The 14,121-nt window shown below is 36.6% G+C and overlaps 6 protein-coding genes and 1 long non-coding RNA gene across 7 annotated transcripts; 5 read left to right on the forward strand and 2 right to left on the reverse strand.

The window, feature by feature from the left end:
- The first annotated feature begins 65 nt into the window (after positions 1–65).
- LOC655051 (collagen, type I, alpha 1b) lies at positions 66–793 on the forward strand. The gene is made up of 2 exons (XM_961546.4): positions 66–165; positions 226–793. Exons 1-2 carry the CDS (start codon positions 154–156, stop codon positions 637–639), a joined length of 426 nt encoding a protein of 141 aa, XP_966639.1. The 5' UTR covers positions 66–153; the 3' UTR covers positions 640–793.
- On the reverse strand, positions 360–2,008 carry LOC135267154 (uncharacterized). Its single transcript, XR_010335487.1, has 2 exons — positions 1,898–2,008; positions 360–817 (listed from the first exon to the last, which is right to left on the reverse strand). It is a non-coding gene; the product is annotated as an uncharacterized LOC135267154 (long non-coding RNA).
- Positions 2,009–2,237: 229 nt separating this feature from the next.
- Positions 2,238–2,935, forward strand: LOC655120 (elastin). The gene is made up of 2 exons (XM_961630.4): positions 2,238–2,371; positions 2,422–2,935. The coding sequence occupies exons 1-2, from the start codon at positions 2,360–2,362 to the stop codon at positions 2,815–2,817; spliced, it is 408 nt and encodes a 135-aa protein (XP_966723.1). The 5' UTR covers positions 2,238–2,359; the 3' UTR covers positions 2,818–2,935.
- Positions 2,936–5,941: 3,006 nt separating this feature from the next.
- On the forward strand, positions 5,942–6,820 carry LOC655196 (cuticle protein 63). The gene is made up of 2 exons (XM_961712.4): positions 5,942–6,101; positions 6,141–6,820. The coding sequence occupies exons 1-2, from the start codon at positions 6,090–6,092 to the stop codon at positions 6,582–6,584; spliced, it is 456 nt and encodes a 151-aa protein (XP_966805.1). The 5' UTR covers positions 5,942–6,089; the 3' UTR covers positions 6,585–6,820.
- Positions 6,821–7,485: 665 nt separating this feature from the next.
- Positions 7,486–10,108, forward strand: LOC103312786 (hypothetical protein). Its single transcript, XM_008194273.3, has 3 exons — positions 7,486–7,597; positions 7,727–8,087; positions 8,135–10,108. The coding sequence occupies exons 1-3, from the start codon at positions 7,586–7,588 to the stop codon at positions 9,988–9,990; spliced, it is 2,229 nt and encodes a 742-aa protein (XP_008192495.2). The 5' UTR covers positions 7,486–7,585; the 3' UTR covers positions 9,991–10,108.
- A 695-nt stretch (positions 10,109–10,803) lies between these two features.
- Positions 10,804–11,604, reverse strand: LOC103312787 (uncharacterized). The gene is made up of 2 exons (XM_008194274.3): positions 11,356–11,604; positions 10,804–11,307 (listed from the first exon to the last, which is right to left on the reverse strand). The coding sequence occupies exons 1-2, from the start codon at positions 11,428–11,430 to the stop codon at positions 10,984–10,986; spliced, it is 399 nt and encodes a 132-aa protein (XP_008192496.2). The 5' UTR covers positions 11,431–11,604; the 3' UTR covers positions 10,804–10,983.
- Positions 11,605–13,423: 1,819 nt separating this feature from the next.
- Positions 13,424–13,966, forward strand: LOC655437 (cuticle protein 63). Its single transcript, XM_008194275.3, has 2 exons — positions 13,424–13,505; positions 13,560–13,966. Exons 1-2 carry the CDS (start codon positions 13,494–13,496, stop codon positions 13,908–13,910), a joined length of 363 nt encoding a protein of 120 aa, XP_008192497.1. The 5' UTR covers positions 13,424–13,493; the 3' UTR covers positions 13,911–13,966.
- The last annotated feature ends 155 nt before the right edge of the window (positions 13,967–14,121 follow it).

The raw sequence follows: 14,121 nt of genomic DNA on the forward strand, positions 1-14,121 counted from the left end.
ATAACTAGCCCCATCGACAAAAATTCGCAAAATTACGCATTTACATTAATTTCCTAATACTTTTGAAGGTCTATTCGTACTATATAAACTAGAACACTGGGCCACTTAATCACAGTCAAGTGTTCCAGCTTCACTTACATATCTACTTCAATAATGAACGCTTTGGTAAGTCACTTTTTTCCTATACCTATAATTAGCTAATAATTCTGACTGTTTTTTCTTTAGTTGGTCTCGTGTTTGGCTTTGGCCACCTTTGCCTACGCCTTTCCCTCTGGTGAAGAAGGAGTCATCCTGAAAGGCCCTTCTGGAATTGTGACCAACCACGGCCCTATCGGCCCAGCTGGGTCTGAAATCGACGATGGTTGGGAGGGTGGTGAGGGTGAGGGTTTGGAAGGTGGTCGAGGACTGGGCGAGGGTTGGGGCCATGGTATAGTGTTGGCCGCCCCTATTGCCGTGGAACACAGTCTTGGAGTCATCACCAAAGGAGGTGGTACCATTGGAGTCAGCGAACACGGGGCTGCCATCAGAGGACCCCCAACCGCCCCCGTTATCGTGGCTGGACCTTCCGGAAAAATTAAAGCCGATGGCCTTTGGGGACCCACCAAGAATGTGGGACTCAAATGGGGTCATGGATGGTAATTTGCACGGCATTGGCGTTCGTTGTGGATCATGGAATAGTTACTTGTATTATTTAAGTCACAATTGTATCTCATCACTCTCATATAAGTGTTAGCGGTTTTTTAGATCTTGTAGATACTGTACATAAGTAGAAATAAATTGTTTTCAGTGTTTACTTCTGCCTTTTTTTCATCCACACCTAATCAAACAGTTATAAAAATAAAATAAATATAAAAATATTCAAACATAAATAATACAATATAATATATAATTAAATATAAATAAATATAATAAAAAAGTAAAATAAAAAACAGTAATAAAAATTCTGGTATTCGCATTACTTTGAATAAGAAAGAACGTAAATCACAGTTTAGTACAAATTTAGATGATGAAGTTTTCAAGGAATGAATACCTACAACCGGACACCACTGTAATTATACAATGTGTTTATAAATGATTCTCATCTAGTCGTCTGTGAATTTCTCAAGTAAAATCAGAAATGCCGCTTTATATAATTAGTGACAGGCATTTAGACACCGAATATTATTATTTTACATTTGTTAAGTCTTCAATACAGAAATAAGTTTCGACAGTAAAAGTGTAACAATTTAGTTGCATTTAAACAAATTTTTTAAAAGTAATTAATTGACAGTTTGTAAATTTCACAAATGACAGTTTTGACATTTATTGACAGAGAATTCAATTGAGCAGAGCGGCACAAACTTTTTACGTGTAAACCACTTTCAAAGTTAACTTGATGAAAAACATTTTAAAACACATTGTACATCTGATTTTGCAGAAATCTAAAGTTAAAAAAATATTACAGAGCCTTGCGCGTTACAGATTTTAATCAGCCACTGTTTTTAATAATTTTGATTTCACTTTGGATTTGCTCAATAATTTATCAGATTTCGAATTTCTAAAAATAATGTGGTAAAATGATAATCAGAAAGAAAGTCGTGTAATCATTTTTATTCGCATATTGCACTTTATTAATACAATTTGCACAATTAACTAGGATAATACCAGGAATGCTGCATGTCCCAGTTAAGTAATAAGACCCATTGAACCGTGAATACAAGTGCAAAAAATTCAAATAAAGTACTATATGAATATGGTGCACCATGATAGACATAATAAAGGGTAAGGTAAGTCAGGGTTACTCAACCCCGCGACGTCAAAAATGTGCAACCAACACTGTAAATCTTTTTAAAAGCCGATAATATTAATTTTATGTCAAATAAACGGCAAGGACTGCGAGAAAGGTGTGTCAACTTACCCGGAATTACCCCCCAGACGGATGACTCGCTAATTTATTTTTATGTCACAATTTAATCACTAATTTCATAATAACAACAATTTTAGATTCTGCTGATTGCAGCGGACAGTGCCAGCGAGTAAAAGCGCTGGGTTGATGCAACAAGCAAGAGCAGTTTCATAAGGAACGCTTATTTTACTCGAGATTTTTTCATTAAAAGCCTTAAATTTAACGACAAATTATCAAAAATTGACTGCAAGTCGTAAAAAGAACCACACATTTTTTTCAAATTTAAATTTATTGTAATTTTGAGTCGATCTTTGAGATGATGAAATGTCGCGAAGTCTTAAAATAGATAAGAAATTTTTGAATTAATTACGGGGACTGTGACACGAAGGCCGTCGTCAACTGTGCACCAACCCACCCATGTATATATAGGAGGGTAAATGTTAAAGTAAACACAGTCAAACAAACCCATCAACCATGAACACTCTGGTAAGCAACCCCAAACCGTCCCCACAACAATTCCAAAAATTCTTTTCCAGTTTGTTGCCGTTATTGCCTCTTTGGCCGCCCTCTCCGCCGCTAAGCCCTCGGGCATTTTGGGCGGAGGGTTGCTGGCGGGACCCATTGGTTGGGGCGGCGGTGCTGTGCTGACCGCCCCCAGCGCCGGCGCTGTGATTTCCGGTCCGGCTTTGGGGCTCGCCGCCCCTCTTGCCGTCGCCGCAGCCCCCGTCGCCATCGCCGCCCCTTTGGGAGTTGGAGCCATTACTAATGGGGGTGGCACCATTGCCGCAACTGCTGCAGGTGCTGCTGTTCGGGGACCCGGAACCGCTCCGGTTGTGGTGGCCGGACCTTCTGGAAAAATCGCCGCTGATGGGCTCTGGGGACCTACCGCTAATATCGGGCTAGGAGCTATAGGGCTGGGCAAAGCGTGGTAACCCGGGTTAGGATAACTGGTTTCTCACTGCCTTGTTAATGATAACTTAGCTGTTTTGTGTTGTGATTTTGTATAATATTATGCGCTGAATAAATGACTGATTATGTGAAATGTATAAAGTGTTTGATTTCTTGGCCGTTTTTTGGTTTATACAGTATTTACTTAAAGTTAAAATAACATAAAATGGCAAAGGTTTATATTTAGAAATATTCAAAATAAAGGGCTTTTAAAAATGCTTTTCGAGAAGAATATTTATTTCATTGAACTAAAATAGCTCTTATGTTAGTAATTTTTTTGATTTGTGATAAGAATTTAATTATTTTTTAGTTTGAATTGAAGTTAAAATTAAAATTATTAAAAAATAGGATGTTATCATTTAGTAATAGTTTGACCTCACAGAGACTGACTTCAAAAGTTTTCTAATAAATAGTACGTTATCATCATATTAAGTTGAAGTATTTCTGGAAGTTAATCATTTCCTTGAAGACACGTATAAGCTTTCTTTGTTTTAAATAATTTTGAAAAACTTTCAAAATTTTAAGAAGGTTGCTGTGTTTATTTAATAAAGATAAATTTTTCAGAAAGACGTAATGTGCGAAATTTTTAAAAATTTTTAGTCAAGATTTACAAAAAGGTTAAAAATTAAAAAAATACCGACGAAGATTTTGGAAACAAAAAAAAAAGAGGAAGAAAGCTAGGAACAGTGATGAAAGCACGCACCTTTTAAAGTATGATAATCAAAAAGACGTTTTCACAAAAAAGGAGAAAAAAGAAAGCTTTGTTTAAAAAAATATATTAACAATTGTGGATTTAAGGCAAAGCTTCAACTTTATTTAGAAATGAACTCTTGGTAACAAAATACATTTTTCAAGACTTTTATTATTGTGTTTTTCAAAATTGTGATAAGATACATTTTGCTATAAACATAGGTAATAAGCAGTGTGAGGAAATTTTATGGGGTGGCCATGAGGCCACAACCGATCAGCTGACTCGTCGTAGTGCTCTCGCGATGTTCATATTTATCGATGAAATGGTCCGTTATAGCGCGTGCATTGGCGTAGTTTACTAGGGGTTTATACAATTAATGTTACCGGTTGATTCGTCAGAAACGTTACGATTTGTATATTTTTTTAAAAAGGACTTTAAAGAAGGATTATTTAGTTATCTACAAAATGTGTTCGAGGTGAAATCGCAGCGTATTTCCCTGTGAAACGTGGTGTGGTTGAAAACATTTCAAGGGCTAAAAATGGTAAATAATTAAAAATAATATTAATGTCACACCAAAGAATACTTTGAAATGAATTACAATTTTGTAATTTAGTTCTACTGGGTCACTTTTATGCTTTTTAAATAAGTACATGAGATAAAAATGTTCTTTTGACTTTTTAGATATTATTAAAATTTACAGAGAGTTAGGGCGGTTAAAAGTAAAGATATAATGTTAATAGATAAGTGACATTAATTATTTTTTAATTATTTACGAATTACGATTTTTAGCTCTCGAAATGTTATCAAAGGCGATGAACACGCTTCAGAGGGAAATACGGTTCGGTTTCACCTCAGGCGCATTTTGCAGTAATTTTAAATTGCAATAACTTAGTGAGTCTTACAGATAACGAAATGATTCTTGCACCAAAAATTTATTTCAAGCATTAGCTTTATTTCGTTTCGATTATGTGGGAGTCTATCTTTTAAATTAAAAAACTTTCTCGCATCTCGAAAATTTCACTACACAATTATGCAACGTTACAAGAAAATGTAATTTTCTTGGTTTCCCTTTATCAAAACTCAACCTTGTTAAACTACGTATAAATCTGCATTTATTGAAAATTTGTTTGCAAAAAAAACGGAGCTTCTAGCTTTATCCAGAAGGAAGATACGAGTATGTAAACGCAAAATGTGTCCAATTTTAGGTGTTTGCAAATTTTTAGCTAAAACGTCTTTTCAGCCCCTTCGCGAGGGTTGAAACAAAAAATTCTTTGTCTAAACATTTTTTAATACTCTTTCCTAACTTATATCAACAATGTAAGCTGTTCCACAACATTTCGATTTAAAGGTTTATCTGACTGCAAGCGCGCGCCCATGCACTAACCTTCGCCCATAAAATTTCCTCACACTGGTAATAAGAATTTAATAAGGTTTTCTTTGGTTTTCTTTAATTTAGGTTCTCACTAAATAATTTTCTCACTTTATTATTAGATATAATTTTTAGTCCTTATGATTTATTAAACTGAATACGACAGGTTTAGAATCTTTTCTGAAAGTAACTGTTTTATTTAATTTGTTTTTAAAGTTTTCGAACAAGAAGATAATAGCGTATTAAACTTTATTAGGTATTACATTAATAAATTTTCTAAATAATTTTACAGTTTACAGTTTTGCCATTAAATAACAATAAATTTAATACCTGCATACTGCAGAGATAATAAATAAAATAATTTTCAACTTTAAAATGTAAAAATGGGTTTAATTCATCTAAATTCATCTAAATAATATCTTTTTTTGTTGATTTCGTAAATAATAATTTAAGTAAACTTGAAAAATCAGATTTTGACTTTGTTTTTTATTTTTTTATTTGGTCTTTTCTATTTAGAAGCAAAAAATCAATAAACTGCTTTATTTATTCTCATATAATACAGTTATGGAAAGGTCTTTAATTACTAGTTATTTGTTGATTTTGTCCGAGGGAACAATATCTTGTGGTTTTTATAATATGTGTCTAAAAATATTTTAATTGCAGCTTAACGAATATCCATTTCCTTATTATTTTCATCTTTGTAGAGTTTGTACTATTGCATTCTTTCACATTTTATTAAATTTTGTTCTTTATAGCTCCTGCTAATTTAATATGATTGGAATTACAGTGTAAAATGGTCGTAAAAATGTTTCCATTATGAACACCAGACACAGGGAGCAGCTAATGCTAATGCTCTCGCATATCGAAATAAATCGAATAATTTATGTGGTGTCCACGCTGCCTCACCATAAAATAAAAGAATTTATCGATGTCATATACGGTAATATCCCGTTACATTTTTCCTGCACATTCATCTAGTTATAAGCAACAACTTTCATTTCAATGGCTAATTGCGTTATTTTTCCTGGCGTTGTTCTTGCACTTGAGATAAATTATAATTTATAATCTACAAACCCATTGCCTGATGTCTTTTTAAGCCGATCAATTCCTGAATGCATTCCTGAAGGCCACACCAGCCTATATATGCCAGGGAAAAAGACACGACCAACATATTGTCTAGTTCAGCACACAAAAACATGAACGGATTGGTAAGCCGACAAGTACAAAAAATGCCACCGCCTCTTTAGATCATTGCAGCTCTCGCCATCCTGGGGGTGGCCCACGCCGCCCCTTCGGGCCACATCGGCGCCGTAGTGGCGGGTCCCTCGGGCGTCGTCACCGGGCACGGGGCCATCGGCCCCGTGGGCCACGGCCTGGGCCTGGGGCTGGGCCATGGCGGCTGGGGCGGACATGGGGCCGTTCTGGCCGCTCCGGTGGCCACCGCAGTGGTCGCCGGGCCCGCTCTCGGTCACGGACTCGTCCTCGGTCACGGGCTGGGTCTTGGACACGGGCTCGGAGTCGTCACCCACGGTGGGGGCACCATTGGGGTCAGTGGACATGGGGCTGCCATCCATGGGCCTGGGACTGCTCCAGTCGTCATCGCCGGACCCTCGGGCAAAGTCGCAGCCGATGGCCTCTGGGGACCCACAGCCAATGTTGGCTTGGGCCATCATGGGCATCATGGCTGGTAGAAGACTGAACTAAGCCAATATCACAAAAGGCTGCCATAACAGGTCGGTTTGTGTGCCACTTGCCAGGAGGACGGGCCGATGGTGTTATAGAAGCCTTTGGAATCATACACTTGATCTACCAAAAATATGTATCGCGCGGAATAGGATCATGAGTTTTCTTGTACATTACTGTATGCTATTTATGTACCATACCTGTAAAAATGTGTTCAATGAATAAATGATGGATGATTTTGTAACTCTTTCTCCAAATTTTCAGTTTGGAATAATATAAGCAAAATGATGGTGGTTGCTTCAAAATATACAAAAAATACTAAGATCTAGAACTAATGTTCTGCAGTTTTCGCATTTTAAATTTTTTGAAAAATTTATATTTTTTTCACATTTTTTTCAAAAATCATTGTATTTTAATAAAAAAATTTTTTGAAATTCTAATAAAAACCAAGTTTTTCATCTATTTCATTTCAACCTGTTTTTTATACCCAAAAATTTAATTCTTCTTAGACCACAGATTTATTGCAGTATGAGCATCTATAACGTTAGGGATATAGAAAAAAACAAAAAGACTTTAAAATGCATGTGTTTATCTATTTCCTGTCTAAAGTAAAAGTTTAATTGTAAGAATCTCTTTCGCTTATATTATTAGATACATGCGCGCAATTAATTGTTGGGTTGAATTAAAATAATATAGCGCCTCTTGGCTCCCATCAATGAAGCGATAAATTATAGCTTTTCCACTTTTGCAAAAATATTAATTAAATTACAAGTGCATAATTAAAAGTCTGCAAAAACTCGAGAAACGTGCGATTTCCACCTGCAACAACGATACAGAAAACTCCATATTAGTCGACAATTTCGTAATTATGAATAACTTCACATTTATGCAAAGAAAAGGTGTGGTAACGGAGAAATAAAAATGTCGCAAGGTTGCATAGCGGTATAAAACAGAAGTTAAAGATAAATGACATTAAGTCAGATCCTAGTTACAGTTCACAGATTCTGCAATGAAGTTTATGGTAATACTAATTCATTTCCGATACATTTTTACACATTTCATGCATCACCACGCTTGATCTCGTTCACGACCAATTCATAATTTCTAATCCATTAGCAGATCATCTCAATAAATCCGAATATTTTTTAAGCTTTCACTACTAGCCTTGGGCTACGTAGCGATAGCTATCGCCGCCCCCAGTCTGCCGGTGCATCCTGGAGGCATCGGGGGGTTGTTTAAAGGACCCAATTCAGAAACCATCATCAAAGGGCCAGACGGAAGCGTTATAACTGCAGCTGCCGAAGGTGGAGAAGTCCACACTGACCTTGAACCTATCGTGGTTGCAGAAGAAGTAGTACCTGTTGAACCCGTGGTACCTGTGGAAGCAGTAGCGGTACCTGCCCCACCTGTGGAAAACAAACAAAGCTCGGACTTAATTGGCCCCTCTGGCAGAATTGTTACGCAAGGGTCGCAGTCCATTATAGCCGGGCCAGCTTCAACCACAATTACTGGTAACTAAATTACACAATGAAAACAACTTAACGAAATAAAATTGTAGGTCCTGCCGTATTAGCAGAAACCGTAGTTAAAGGAGCGCCAGTTGTTGGAACACCAATTATAGGTGCAGCTCCCGTTGTAGCTCCAATAGCAGTTACGGCAGCTCCTATTGCTGTAACAGCATCACCATTACCCCTGGTCCCTGAAACTGATTTGGTAGCTCCGGCTGTTGTAGCAACTGGAATTTCTAGTGTAACTGCAACTTCTCCGAATGCTGTTGCCACAGCTTCAGTTTCACCACATTTGTCAATTGCGTCAGTTTCAGCAAGCCATGGAGCTGCAGCAACAGCGTCTCTAGCTCCAAATATAGCTACAACATCTGTTGAAACAGCATCTCCTTTACCTATCATTTCGTCAACAGCTGCACCAGTTTTAATATCAAGTGGAGCTCCTGTTGCTCCAGGAATACACGGTGTAACAGTTAATGGTTTTAATAATCATTTGGTTCATGAAGTTTCAACAGCATTACCTTTACCGGTGGTTCCTTCAACAGAAGTTGTTTCGTCAACAGTATCACCAATAGTTTCGTCAACTGTTTCTCCAGTTATACAAAAAGGGATAGCTGTTAAAGGTCTTGTTGGAAGTACTGATCATATCCATCTAGGACCTCAATTGGTTTACGACTCTCCAACACCATCACCTTTACCAGTGATTCATTCTACACCAACTCCAGTAATTCCCGATGTGACCAACAGAATACACCAGCAAGGTCTTGCAGCTCATGGTCTTGTAGGAACTAATGACCGTGTTGATCTTGGACCTCGCTTAATCCATGATCAGTTAGCTATTGACAACAGACAGTTGCACCTCAATCCAGCTTTAATCCCATCTGCTAATATAATCCCTCCTGAAATATCAGTGACTCCGAAAACGCCCATTGCCCGCTTAAGGCCAACTCCTGGTACTTTGCTCACAACTCCAGGACTGGGAACAGTCGCAAACTCCCCAAATATTTTAAGGGAGGAAGGGAGTGTTGGTATAAATGTAACTCCGGATAGTTTACATTACGTACCACAATCCCAGCACATTTTAAGGGAATATGGAAGGGCAGGATTGGGCGTAACTCCAAACACTTTACAATACGGACCTCAATCTCCTCACTTGATAAGAGAAGGAGGAGGTATAGGATTAGGCGTAACTCCCAATACTTTACAATATGGAGCTCAGTCTCCACACATTTTACGAGAAGAAGGAAATGTAGGTTTAGGTGTGACCCCAAACACTTTAGAATACGGACCTCAATCCCCACACTTAATAAGAGAAGAAGGAGGTGTAAGATTGGGCGTAACTCCCAATACTTTACAATATGGAGCTCAGCCTTCTCATATATTAAGAGAAGAAGAAGGTGCAGCATTAGGTGTAACTCCCAACACTTTACAATATGGACCTCAGTCAAGAGATGACGGAAGGGCCGTACAATACATTCCTCAACCTCAATTAAGAAATCAAGAACAACCTCAATTAAGCCCCCAACAACTTGCGGCTTTACAATACCAACAAAATTTGATCAATAATCAGATTCTGTATGCATCAGGAGGTCAGTCTACAGGCCCAGCTTTATTTACTCCAACTGAAGGCCCAGAAGAAGAAGACAGACCAGGTGAAGATCCAAACGTTGCAATAGGAGGTGCTCGAATAACTCCACCGCCGGTTATTCCACAACAGGGAGTTTTGGGTTCAGAATTGGCAAAATCTGGGGTTGATGCGAGTCAGGTGCAGTTGACCAATGTGCCTTTGTCGGATGTGTCTAATTTGCCAGAGGATTCTAATGTTAAAAGGGCTGTGCTTTATAATGTGAGAGCGCAAAGTAGAGGTCGGCATGGAAGACAAGTTGAAGAGGAAAAGAAGAAACATTGAAAGACGGGGGAAAAGCAACTAGTCAGTATTGAGTTGTGGTGTAATGTTATATTTGCTTAAATAAGTTTGCTAATCTTTGTATTATTTTATATAGTATTTATAAAGTTGTAATAAATAATCGTTTTGTGTTTTTGTTCTCTTAACAAGACAATCGGAAGAAAACAGTGCAAAATTGAGTTACGACTTTTTTGCAGAATTTTGCACTAATTTACTACTAGCTCTAGCGTTTTTACAATCGCAAAATAAGAAAATTTTTCACAATTAAATTTTTGATTGGATAATAAATCATGCGAATACGTGGGAGTTGATTATTAACTGTAAAATAAACAGGTGGAAACAGTTTACAAAGAAATATTTAAAAAATTTTTCGAGACTTAAATAATTTTTCTGTGATTAATTGACAGTTTTTTCAAGTTCAGTTTGTTTTTGAACAATTATTATTGTTGCTAAACTAAAAATTTAATCTCAAGGTTGGTTAAAGTTAAGCTTGTTTAGTTTTCATCGCTAGAAATTTTTCAAAAAAGTTATTTAACGCTTTTTAGTTTACATTTCATACACGAAGACAATGGTTAAGATTTCTTAATCAGTATGAAAATAAGAAATATCACGTTTTTCCGCAATACTTTTTAGAAAAAAGTGTAGTGCTTAAGAACCTTGAAATATCTCCACCCAACAATTTTATTTTAATTCGAAAACTTTAAAGAGTAAGTGCAATAATAATTACACCGTTCCTTCTGTCATTTGATTACAGACAAGGTTACTGAATCAAGAATAAACTATTTTCTCCAACAAATTTTTATTAAAACACAATAATATTAGCCAGCACATTTTTATTTATATTTTTTTTTTCCAACCTAAGACTTTATCGCTTTTTACAAAACTATACAAAGACTAATATTTTATTAAAAATTTTAAAACATTTTTTATCAGTGATTTGGTTTGAGTAGTCATAGCTAGTACAAACTGTGACGACAAAATTGCTCATCTCTAATCCTAAATCAGTCCTAAAGCCGGCCCTGCAATGATTGTGCGAAGCCCAGCGTTGCTGATAACAGTCCCGGAAGGTCCTGCGATGACGGCTCCAGCAGGAGCAAGAACAGGAGCAGCAGCTGTTACTAATCCGGGAGTAATAATTTCAGAGACCACACCTCCGATTCTAGGAGCAGCAACCACGGTTCCAGCTTGCGCTGCAGCTGCAATTGCACTTCCGTCCGGTCCTGCGATTGTGGCTTCGGCAGCAGGGCCTTGCAGGACAGCTCCGGAGCCAATGATGGACGCGCTAGTGGCCAAAACCATAGCGAAGGGTACGATAAGGGCCTGTTAAGTCTTGTTTATTTAGTTAATAGATTTTAATTAAGTACTCACCAGGAAATTCATAGTGATGCGGTTTGAGGTTTGATTGATAGACAGCTTTACCCTAGTATTTATACAAAACGGCATAGCCTTCGTGTGAAAAATATTAAATTACGTTTTCCGTATTTGCGAGGTGTTACCAACCCATGAAATTTTTTCTTCGGTTATTGCATCATTTCTAAGACTGGAGACCAACAGTCAAGTGTCGAAGAATGAAGAGAAGAGTTTGTTATTTTTATCTTGTATTAATTTTGTACTTGCTTCATTACCAAATACATAATTAAATTTAAATGTTATCAATTGTGATCTTCACGGCATAAACCACTCATGAATTTGTGGGGTGTAAGTAGGTAAGCTGTGACCTATCGAGTGTAGTTATTAGTCAATTAACTCATTACATTTCGCTATTGAGAAGAAGAAAGTTCGTTATTATTACGAACAACAATAATAAAATAAAAGCTTAGGAATGAATAAAAAATTCTCTGTGATAAAACTTTCTACAAAATATATAACATTTCATTGTTATATAACAAATTAGTCGATAGTATCAAACCTTTCCATCTTTAACATTTTATACATATCTAAAATCGGGAAAAAGTTTTGTAAATAGTAAATAAAACTAATAAATAAAAGTTTTCTCCAAGGTGTCTTTGGAATCAAGATTCTTGTCATTCATTATTATATCTAATAAACATCGTTAATTATATATTTATTATAAGTATGAATGAGGAAATCAAGGTGAATGTCACATTCTCTAATTAATTCAAAAGATTAACATAAAGATTTTGCAAAAAATACCAGATGTTATTTTATTTCAATTATTTACACATCTACCTAATCAAAAAATTTGTATCAGTTTGTTGTAAGTTAAAATATTCGTTTCTAACAAGTTTTTACGCAAAGATTGTGTATTCCAACGTAAAGAATGAGCGGAAATATAATTTTATTAAATCTGACAATATTTTATTTTGACCAAAATGCTGGAACAGGACAATACTCCTTTTAAAAAGTAAACCATTGTCAACTAAAAAAAATTACTTTTTTGTTTTTGAGTAATGAACTAAATAAGTAGTAGACATTTTTTTGAATAAAAATCCTTAATTATTTAAACAATTTTAATAAATCTTTTAATAGTCGACTATGGCAATACCAAAATGTTAATTACTTTTTTTATGACAAAATAATTAAATGTTTGTTTAATTTAAGACAAAACAGTCATGTTCTGCTTTAAAATAAAGTAGATCTGAAAAATATTAAGTTCTAAGGTGTGTTGAAGAGTGTTGAAAAGTCGTTCTTAGATTTTCTTTAAATAAGATATTGACTACATAATATGATTTTAGTTAATTTTTGTTAGTGTTAAAATTTAAGACCATTAAAAAGAGCGAGAAATAAATTAGGAGGTTCTATAAAAAATGCCCAATATCCTCATTACTTAAAATACAGAAAGTGTAAAATTCTAAATAGAGATGAGAATTGTGTACCTATTTCTAAAACGAGAAATGATCTGTTCGAACATTTTTGTCAGAAGTAATTACAGATTTAAGAAAATTAACCTATAATTTTGCCGCTTACTGTACGGTAGGGAAGTTATTAACTTATTAAGTATAGTACCTGCATAAACGTATCATAATTATAGTTTAACTAATAGACTTTTAATAGTAGATAAAATCAATTCATTTTTCTCAAAAGATAAACGAAAGCTAAGTTCTTAATGAAAATTTAAATGAGTTTTGTCGTAAGCCATCGGCAGTCTAGATAAAAATTGAAGCTTAATAATTTGACTTTTTTTGTCTGAAAAAAGTGTTTTAGACATAAAATTTTAGACTTCATTTGACCATTTCAGCCCCCCTCAAATTCTTTAAAAAAATCTTGTGTATTTTTCAATCTCTCTTCAGAAAACCCACAATAAATTCTCTCTCCACGTATCAACTGACATTTACAAATGTGACCGTTTTTTAATAAAACTCCATATCCTTTGTATTCTCCACCCAGCACATGTCGCCAAGAAAAGCAACCATGCAATACCTACTAAATATGCGTAAGAATAGTTGAAGGTTGGCATATTTTTCCTGAAAAAAATCCGTATATAAACCGAACAGGGTGGTAATGTCCAGCCATTCAGTTCCCAATCAGCTGAGCGCAACAACACCATGAACTCCCTGGTAAGCCACCAACCAACCCATCTACAAATTCTCTAATAGTCCATTTTCCCCGAGGTCGCCGTCTTTCTTTTGGCCGCTGTGGCCGCCAGCCACGCGTCCGTCATCGGCTTGGGGGCCACTCTGGTCGGGCCCGCCAACCCCGGAGCCGTCCTTAAGGGCCCCGCCGCCCACGCCGCCCTCGTAGGGCCCGACGGCAGCCACATTTCTGCAGCCGCCCAAGCTGGAGCCCTGGCCGCCGCCCCCATCCCCGGAGGCGCCGTCAGTGCGGCCGTCTCCCCCGGAGTTGTCGCAGTGGGACATGGGCTCGGACATGGCGCAATTCTCGCCGCCCCCGCCGTCGCCATCGGACATGGGAGCTGGGGACTTGGACTGGGCGGACATGGGCTGTGGGGACATGGGTGGTAAAAGCCGGATTTGTGTACTCGATAGGTTCGATAAATAAATTTGCAATTTTTTATACAGTTCCGGAGTTTTATTGGTTTACTATTACTTCCGCAAAAAGAAGTTCATTGTATTTACACACTGCCGTGATAGTAATTACCAGACACTATCCAAAAGAAGTTTAACAGACTTTATTATATATTCTTATGAATAAGACCATCAGAATTTTATTTTA

The sequence above is a fragment of the Tribolium castaneum genome, chromosome 9, assembly GCF_031307605.1.
Source record: "Tribolium castaneum strain GA2 chromosome 9, icTriCast1.1, whole genome shotgun sequence".
In the NCBI taxonomy this organism is placed as follows: domain Eukaryota; kingdom Metazoa; phylum Arthropoda; class Insecta; order Coleoptera; family Tenebrionidae; genus Tribolium; species Tribolium castaneum.